The sequence below is a fragment of the Diadema setosum genome, chromosome 16, assembly GCF_964275005.1.
Source record: "Diadema setosum chromosome 16, eeDiaSeto1, whole genome shotgun sequence".
NCBI lineage: Eukaryota > Metazoa > Echinodermata > Echinoidea > Diadematoida > Diadematidae > Diadema > Diadema setosum.
The window spans coordinates 18,362,090-18,372,198 of record NC_092700.1 but is presented as its reverse complement, the minus strand read 5'-3'; the positions used below and the strand labels follow the sequence as shown (position 1 = coordinate 18,372,198).

Genomic DNA, 10,109 nt, shown 5'->3' with positions numbered 1-10,109 from the left:
CATTGCATGCTACAATGTAGCTACCTTTTTGGCTCACATGCGTGCACGCGCACGAAATGCAGGGCTGCACACTGGCGACCAGTATTCGCGCCAGCTTGCGCATTGGCGCTGCTCACGCACTGCCATGCCATGCAATACATGCAAAGCATGTATCTGCTTTTCGTTTGCTTGCGATCGGCGGTCATGCCAGACAAGAAGCATTGATAGAATTAGAAGCGCACGCATTTCTGGGTCATTTTACTCACGATCCGATCCCGGCTTCAGCAGCGTGGCAGTTGACATGTGAGAACTAATTTACTCGTGTCGATTTTAGAAAAGTAAAAACATATTCGATATTCAGCGATACAGTACATGGATCTGATTGCGTTCAGTTTCATTTTACACAGTCATTTCACAAATGAATATTTTCATTCGTTCAGAATGATCTCACAATGAAGATAGGCGCAAAAAGGATCACGAAATCGGCCCTTCCGTGTACTTTTTAAGAACGCATGCACAAAATGTGAAGAGATAATACTAGGGAGAAAAAAAAAAATCATGAAATCATCGCAGTCCCGCTTACATATTTGAGGTAGAAATCGTCCCAAAAAGGATCATGAATTCGGCCGGCCGCGTCGTACACCTCTCAAAAGCTCAACGGTACGAAATGCGAAGAGATTATAGAGGAGAAAAAAAAATAAAGGACACATTTGGTACGTGCATCATAAAAGATTACAGCCGAATAAAAATTCATGAAATCAACGCAATCCCGTTGAAATTTGAGGAAATGATAGGCGCAAATAGGATCTTGAATTCAGTCCTGCATGCCGTGTTGGTTATCAAAACGCATGCACAAATGCGACGAGATTATCGGGAGAAAAATAAAAAACACATTTTTACCCTTCTGGTGCGTGCATTACAAAATATTACATCCGAAGGAATTAATGAAATCGCCACAAACCCGCTGATATTTGAGGTAGATAGGCGCAAAAAGGAACGTGAAATCGGCCGTGTCGTATACCTTTTAAGAACGCATGTACGAAATGGGAAGAGATTAGCGGGAGAAAAATAAAGGACACATTTTCATCCCCTTTTGGTGCTTGAATCATATAGATCACAGCCGAGTAGTAATTCATGAAAATTTCGCAATCCCGTTGAAATTTGAGTAAACAATAATAGGCGCAAAAAGAATCTCGAATTCGGCCCTGCATGCAGTGTATAGTTTTGAAAACGCATGCACAAATGCGACGAGATTATCGGGAGAAAAATAAAGAACGCATTTCAACCCTTCTGGTGCATGTATCACAAAAGATTACAGCCGAAATAATTAACGAAATATCGCAATCCCGCTGATATTTGATGTAGAAATATAGGCGCTAAAAGGATCGTAAATTCGGCCGTGTCGTATACGCATGTACGAAATGCGAAGAGATTATAGGGAGAAAAATACAGGACACATTTTCAACCCCTTTTGGCCCGTGCATCATAAAGATTACAGCCGAATAATAATTCATAAAATCATCGCAATCCCGTTGAAGTTTGAGGAAACAATAGGCGCAAAAAGAATCATGATTTTTGGCCGTGTCGTATATCTTTTAAGAACGCATTTACGGAATGCGAAGAGATTATGGGGAGAAAAATAAAGAACGCATTTTCAACCATTCTAGCTGGTGCGTGCATCACAAAAGATTACATCCGAATTAAGATGAAATCGTCACAATCCCGCTGACATTAATTTTGAGGTAGAAATAGGCGCAAAAAAGTATCATGAATGCGGCCGCGTGGTACATCTTTTAAGAACGCACTTACGAAATTCGAAGAGTTTATCGGGAAAAAATAAAGGACGCATTTTCAACCCCTATTGGCGCGTGCATCGTAAAATATTACAGCCGAAGTAATTTATGAAATCGTCACAATCCCGCTTATATTTGAGGTGGAAATGAGCGCAAAAAGGATTGCGAATTCGGCCCTGCATGTCGTGTACCTTTCAAGAACGCATGCACAAATGCGAAGAGATTATCGGGAGAAAAATAAAGAACCCCTTGTATCGCGTGCATCAGAAAATATCACAGCTAAAATAATTCATTAAATCATCGCATCCAACTGACCACCAAGAGCAGGTTACGCAGCAAGTTCGTGCGCTGATGTTTAGAAAAAGTCACAAACGCATACAATCTGATTTTGTTCATTATCATTTTACACTAATTCACAAACAAACATTCTAATTTTTCCCGTCTTTAAATTTCTTGTGCAATAAATAATGCAAGTTTAAAAAAAAAAAAATTAATCTGTAAAATGTACATGGGGGGGGGGTACATCCATAAAAAACAAGAAAATAAGTTTGCAAGTCATTTAATGTTTTTTTAATGTTGTCGTTGTTGACCGGTAAATTTTCTGTTCGGACCTGTAAAAAATGGTAAAACGGGGCATTTACCGGTCCGACAGAGACAGGTCGGACCGGCAGAAAAAATGGGTTAGTGTGCAGCCCTTCACAAGATGGCTACTTTTGCAGCATCCGTTACCAGCTGTCATGGCACCAAAACTGTTTGGAGTTCAGTTGCCAGCATCTCACTGGAAGGTACTTTTTTGGAGCTGTTTGCAAAATTTAACAAAGATGAACGTTAGTGTTTGTCAGTGAGCGTTTCTTCCTCGCGTACCGGGCCCTGGCAAGACGTAAATTTGAATGAATCTCTTGGAGTTTTGAGTGCATTGACATGGAAAAAAGGGTACCCTGTATTAAAAAAAAAAAAAAAAAAAAAAAAAAACGACCTACCGACCCTCTTGGGTTTTGACAATAAGGGCAAACAAACACTTTTTTTTTGGCCTAATGATGATGATGATGATGATAATGATAGCAATAGTAATAATAATGATAATAAAAATAACAATGATACTACTACTACTGCTACTACTGCTAATAATAATAATAATAATAATGAAAATAAAAATAAAAATAATAATAATAATAATAATAATAATAATAATAATAATAATAATAATAAGGTCCTCCTTATCCAAGGTAGCTTCTTCAGTGTGGCATCTACTCTAAACCAGAGGGCCATGTCATTATAATTCCCCCCCCCCCAGCCATTGCCAGCGTTGCCGTTGAAGCTGACAAACAAAACTTGGCTGTAAAACTTCAACTAACTTTGACAGACCATCAGAAATGCATATCGAGTACTAGGCTTACTTGTATCCTAACCAGCTGCAGGTCTTTCCTTCCTCGCAAATTAAATATCGATTCATGCCATCGTCTATAATAGACTATGCTATAATACAAAGTCTAAGAACTCATTGCGCTTACAATACACATTTTTTTTTTCAAGCATTGTTTATGGTTGATCAGAAGTTATCATTATTTCTCTAGATAGGGCAGCTGTTCTAATTATGACAAAAGTACAAGGATTTGACAACAATATTTTAATTCCTTTACTGTTCGTGCATGCGTGTCTGCTTGTTTGACGGTGTCTAAGTGCGTGTGGGATCCGCTTCTCCATTGGAAGCTGAGATGAGAACACCGATGAACTGAATTGAGGGATAGATATACTTGACTGCTTACATTCATTGGTTTCCCGTTTGCTACTGTGATCAACAACCTTTCTGTGCATCTTTGTTTCTTTGAATTCTTCCTTTTGTAGATTACTGTGTTATTTGCATAGTCAGGCATTTGATCAGACAAAGGCAACATTCATAATGTAGTGTGATATACCCGTATAGTTTGACGTAATGAAATATTGGTCTATATAGACCCGCTCCGGAACCCAGGATTTCTATTTTTTTTTTTTTTATTGATCATCGTAACTTTGCCAGTCTTATATTGCGAAGGCTGTTCGTGATTCATGAGATTACCAAAAAAAAAAAAAAAAAAAAAAATCAACGACAGTTCGCAAACTGTGCAAATGTATGCACATGCTAGTCTATTGGGACTTTGGAAAATGTGAATGCAAGAGACACTCTGAAATCAAAGATGGGAGCAAAACTTTCAGTATAATTAAAGCGTGTGTAAATCATACAAATCCGCCTTTGTAAATTCATGCGGGTTACCATGGTTACACATCATCCTTTTTGAATGACTATGATTATGATTTTTTTTTTCTAAAATACATTCTAAACAGAGATGCCAAAATTGCGAAAGCATAACCTCAAATCAGGAGTGTATACGAGGGGTTGGCAAATTACATGTATATTATGCTTATGATGTTAAGTTTAATTGAATTAAACGTGAGGTACAGGTAGGTTACTAACGAAGTGAGTTCCCACCTGTATCAATCAGTCAGATCAATATGTGTGTCTGTTTCGGCTCCGTTTGTGAAAATTTCATTGTGACTTGAACGAGCAAGAGATTATATTTGGTTGCGTTCATTTAATCTTTCGTTTCATGTTTGATATTTGGATTGATCAACAACCCCTCTTGGTATGGCAATTTTCCTGTAGTTCTCCTCTATGTGCGTATTCATTCATATTCTTTTAGTTGAAATGAAATGAAATGAAATGAAATGACATGAAATGAAATGAAAGTAAATGAAATGAAATGAAGTGCAGTGAAATGAAAGGAAATGAAATGAAAGGAAAGGAAGTGAAGTGAAATGAAAGGAAATGAAAGGAAATGAAGTGAAATGAAGTGAAGTGAAATAAAAGGAAATGAAAGGAAATGAAGTGAAGTGAAATGAAGTGAAAAGAAATGAAATGAAGTGAAGTGAAATGAAATGAAAGGAAATGAAAGGAAAGGAAATGAAAGGAAAGGAAATGAAATGAAGTGAAGTGAAGTGAAATGAAATGAAAGGAAATGAAATGAAGTGAAGTGAAATTAAATGAAAGGAAATGAAAGGAAAGGAAATGAAATGAAGTGAAGTGAAGTGAAATGAAATGAAAGGAAATGAAATGAAGTGAAGTGAAATGAAATGAAAGGAAATGAAAGGAAAGGAAATGAAATGAAGTGAAGTGAAATGAAATGATAGGAAATGAAAGGAAAGGAAAGGAAATGAAGTGAAGTGAAGTGAAATGAAATGAAAGGAAATGAAATGAAGTGAAGTGAAATGAAATGATAGGAAATGAAAGGAAAGGAAATGAAATGAAGTGAAGTGAAGTGAAATGAAAGGAAAGGAAATGAAATGAAGTGAAGTGAAATGAAAGGAAAGGAAATGAAAGGAAAGGAAATGAAATGAAGTGAAAGGAAATGAAAGGAAATGAAATGAAAGGAAATGGAATGAAGTGAATGAAATTTATTTACCTAACAAACATCGTCATCATAGTCAAAACAGTCAATACTTAAAGTACAGTATAATATGGCAAATGTAACAATGTGTAAAAACTGCTGAAATTGATAACATTTGCAGGTTGAATTGACTTACGTGTTTTGTCTGTCACTGCTGGTATCCAACTCAATCTGCTCCACCTCGACACCTTCTTTCTCTTTCTATTAAATCAGGAATCCAATACTGGCAGATCAAGCTTTCCTATTACTCCATCACTTTTTTTCAGACCTCTAAGCAAACCCTCTAACATTGTGTAAATACTTCGATCTAATTGCGCTTGTTTTGGAATACTGCATGATAATCAGAAGTTACTCTCATTTTCTCAAAAGATGACAGCTGCCTAGGATGTGACAAAAATATTTGCATTACCAACAATAACTAATGATCCGTGTATGTGTGTTTACATAATTATATTATGTCTGTCTGTCTGTGTGTGTCTATATGTCTGCTGCTCCGTTAATGAGTACGACATCTTTCACTTGAACGAGCAAGATGTACGTCCTTGGATGCATACATTCACCTTCTTTCAGGCTTGATCTAGTTTTTATTTGATCAACGGTCTCATACACCTTTATTTCCTGGAATAGATCGTTTTGTAAAATGTTTTTGAATATTTATATTGTATTTCGTGTATTTGCGTAATCATGCAGTTGGGCATGTGTACTGCGTGGGAAAATGTATTTAATTTTGTGTAATTAATGTTCTGTATTTGTTCACAACCTCACAAATCTGTTGCGAAACTACAGCTATATTGTTATTCATTCACTGTGTAAGTATTTGTAAGTGTGTCATTACCTGCCATGTGTCCAGAATAGGACCATAGACCTGGTATTATGTCAACATGTCCTTCGTTTATCAATAAAGACATGATTACAACAAATAAGGTCCTCTTTTATATCAAGGGTAGATCAGAGGGCCATGTCATTGTGATGCCCCCAGCGTTGCCGTTGACTCTGATAAATAAAACTTGGCTCTAAAACTTCAAATAACCTTGACAGACCATCAGAAATGCATATCGAGTACTAGGCCTACTTGTACCAGCTGCAGGTCTTTCCTTGCTCGCAAACGAAATACTAATTCAGGCAAAATCATGCCGTCGTCTATATGCTATAATACAAAGTCTAAGAACTCATTGTGCGTATACATTCTTTTTTTCAAACATTGTTGACGGTTGATCAGAAGTTGTCATTATTTCTCAAAATAGGGCAGCTGTTCTAATTATGACAAAATTTCAAGGATCTGACAACAGCAGTTTAATTCCTTTACTGATCGTGCGTGTCTGCTTGTTTGGCGGTGTCTACGTGCGTGTGGGATCCGCTTCTGAGAATGGCAAAGTCACGATGATCAATAAAAAAAAAAGAAATCCTGGCTTCCGGAGCCTGTCTATAGCCCAATATTTCATTACGTCAAACTATATATCACACTGCATTAAGAATGTTGCCTTTGACTGATCAAATGCCTGACTATGCAAATAACACAGTAATCTATAAAAGGAAGAATTCAAAGAAATAAAGATACTCAGAAAGGTTGTTGATCACAGTAGCAAACGGGAAACCAATGAATGTATGCAGTCAAGTATTATCTATCCCTCAATTCAATTCATCGGTGTTCTCATCTCAGACGACAAGCCCTAACCTCGAGGTTAGGAAGCCTCGAGGTTAAGCTCTTGCCCCCTAACTTCGACGTGTGTCCACACGACGAATCTTAACCTCGAGGTTACGAAACCTCGAGGTTAAATTCCTGCCCCTTTGAGTGCGTTGATTTTTGTGTACACACGGTGCTTAACTACGAGTGGGGATCCCCCGCGGCTCGTGGTTAAAGCGCTAACCGTAAGATTTCTCGAGCTAACCTCGAGGTTAGCTAACAACGAGTGCGTCTTCACGGTCCGTAACAAGCTCTATAACCTCGAGGTTAGAACTTGTAGTTAGGGACCGTGAAGACACACTCTACTAGTGCGTCTTCACGGTCCCTAACCTCGAGGTTAGCTCGATGTTAAGAGCCACGAGAAATCTTATGGTTAGCGCTCTAACCACGAGCCGCGGGGGGTCAACAATTCAACATCATAAGCATAATATACATGTAATTTGCCAACCCCTCGTATACACTCCTGATTTGAGGTTACTATTGCAATTTTGGCATCTCTGTTTAGAATGCATTTTAGAAAAAAAAATCATAATCATAGTCATTCAAAAAGGATGATGTGTAACCATGGTAACCCGTATGAATTTACAAAGGTGGATTTGTATGATTTACACACGCTTTAATTATACTGAAAGTTTTGCTCCCATCTTTGATTTCAGAGTGTCTCTTGCATTCACATTTTCCAAAGTCCCAATAGACTAGCATGTGCATACATTTGCACAGTTTGCGAACTGTCGTTGATTTTTTTTTTTTTTTTTTTGGGTAATCTCATGAATCACGAGCAGCCTTCGCTGATTACGATCCGACACGTGTTCATTCCGCACGTGGTATTATACCAGGTGGATAGGCCCACTTTACTGCACAGTGTGTAGTCAAGCGAAAACCAATCAAAAACAACATAACTTTTGCGCTGTAGATCAAGTTGGATACAATTATTTATGTCGCTTTTGTATTCGCTATATTCGTCTGTTGTTATTTTTTTCGTTTTTTTTTTTTTCGTGCGACGGCGGTTAACTATTCATGACATTACAAAGAGGAAAATTTGTGTTGAGGTTGTGCAAATAAATACGTATAAGATCAAGCTTCTATTTTGCGTTGCTTGATGGTTTGCATGGAGAAGTAAATAAGGGGGAAAGGTTTGCAAAAACACCATAATGTGTAGTGCTCGTAGGGATTGTTGCTTGGCAAAATAAGAGCCTATAGGAGAATTAAAGTCATGACATTGTATTTACAATTTGCAGACGAAACAAAATCCCAGCTCCAGTGCTTCAAAATAGTTCTAACATGCGAGTGAGGGATAAAAGCAACTGTATAATGTTAATTTTTCAATCATGGCAATGCTGAGTATTGCTAAATATACAAAATTTGAACAATTGTCATCACAGAAATAATATTGTTTCGAGACTAAACCGTCGACAGTTATGGTTTGATGAGAAAGATAGTGATATCTCCTTATATTTCAGGCTTTATTACAAAATTTGTATAATGATAGGACATTAACTTTTGTGATACAACTGACTACGTTTTAATATGCATCAAATGTGATAACTCGAACATTTCTTATATCACTGCTCCCAATGGTAAACAATACCCTTAAAGAGGGAGGGACATGGGGAGAGTGTATGAACTTTAAGTGCTGAAAAGGTTCCTGTGGGAGAAAGAATTAAAAGAGGAGAGAATAATAGAGTGAAAGTTGTACTCTTGCATGGGAGGGAGTTAAGGCACTGAGAAATGACCTGTAGAGAGACTGTAAAATAGTGGTCCTGAAAAGAATGATTGCATGGGTTGTAAGAAAGCATGCAAGAAATAAAGAAGGGTGAAAAATGAGATAAGTTGAGGAGAAACAGGCAATAGCATAACAGAAAGAAAGAGATCTAGTTATAAGAGTAACTATATTGCACCCTCTCTGGATTCTGGCAGATGGACTCGTCAGAGGCAGTGATGGAGAATCCATGGGGAGCGTATACCGGGCGCGCTATCCTAACACCTCAGCCCTTGAATTTTGTAAAGACGCCCTCCCCTCCCCCCCCCCCCCCCTTTACTAAATTCCGGATCCGCCCCTGCGAAATGCGGCGTATAATAACCTGGGAGAAGCATATTATGTTACCTATATAGCAATGATTATCTTGTTAATTTGGGGGTCATTGGGTCAAAGGTCCAGATTCAAAGGTCAATTAAAAATGCTTCTGGTTGAGGTGGGGATTCATGTTTTGAACATTCCTAAGTGAGATAATGAGAAATCTGTCATGAAATATGAAAGAGAATGTAATTTTAAGAAGGATTCAACGTTTATTTGATGAAAATTGGTTTTCAAATGGCTGAGATATAAAAACAAATGTGATAATAATAAAAGGCGACAGGCCACACCTTTTATAAGGATCTTTTTGTTTCACCTTGCTTTTGGATATCTCAGCCATTTCAGAACCGATTTTCATCAAATAAACTTTTGAAACCCCTTAGAATTACATGCTCTTTGACATCACATAAGAGTGGTTTCTGAGTATCTCACGATATACTAGTACGTTAAAAGCTAAATCCTCACCTCGACCAGAACTGTACACATCCTTTAAACTCCATTTTGATGCTGAAAGTACACTTTTTTTTCTCCATATGAAGAGTTTGTTTGCAAAACCGATAAGTCCATATTTGCCAAATGGAGATATTTGCGATTAAAGGTCGTGAAAAATAAAGAGAATAATAAAAAAAAATTTGCTTCTTTTGACCATAATTTCAAAAATGTACCTTTATATCTAGTGACCAACATATCATTTAAAAGTTATTGTTTTGTACTTTATGACAGAGACCTTACTTCAAAATCTTCAAAAATGGACTTATCGGTTTTTGCAAACAAACTCTTCATATATTTATTTACCTTGGAGATTGCTCATTGCATACAACTACTTGTGAGGTCTCAAAATTCATCTTCCACCAATTCGAATTTGCTACCAATATAATATTTTTGAAGACTCCAAAGCTCTACTAAGAAACTTATCTTGCTGATGGGATCTGCAGGGATAATGAGGGTTTTTTTCCGTAGTATTTTGAAATAAAAAATGTCAAATAGATAACAATACAGACTACTATTACAGAAGTGCCCTCCAGTAGTGGGTACAGGACGCTGCTAATGGTCGAATCACAAAGAGCTTATTATGATAAGTATAGGTGGCATGAGCAGTTATTGTCATTTCCTAAAATATTGCATCTGCCAAAGCTAAACTATTTGCAAAATTGTTG

At 37.3% G+C, this 10,109-nt stretch overlaps 1 protein-coding gene across 1 annotated transcript in view; it reads right to left on the bottom strand.

Annotated features, from left to right (window-relative positions):
- Nucleotides 1-5,326: 5,326 nt before the first annotated feature.
- The window catches only part of LOC140239652 (uncharacterized), a 30,089-nt gene continuing 25,306 nt past the window's right edge, over nt 5,327-10,109 (bottom strand). The window contains exon 11 of the mRNA XM_072319481.1: nt 5,327-5,395. Within this exon, the coding sequence (XP_072175582.1) occupies nt 5,327-5,395 (69 nt within the window). The remainder of the gene's footprint in view (nt 5,396-10,109) is intronic.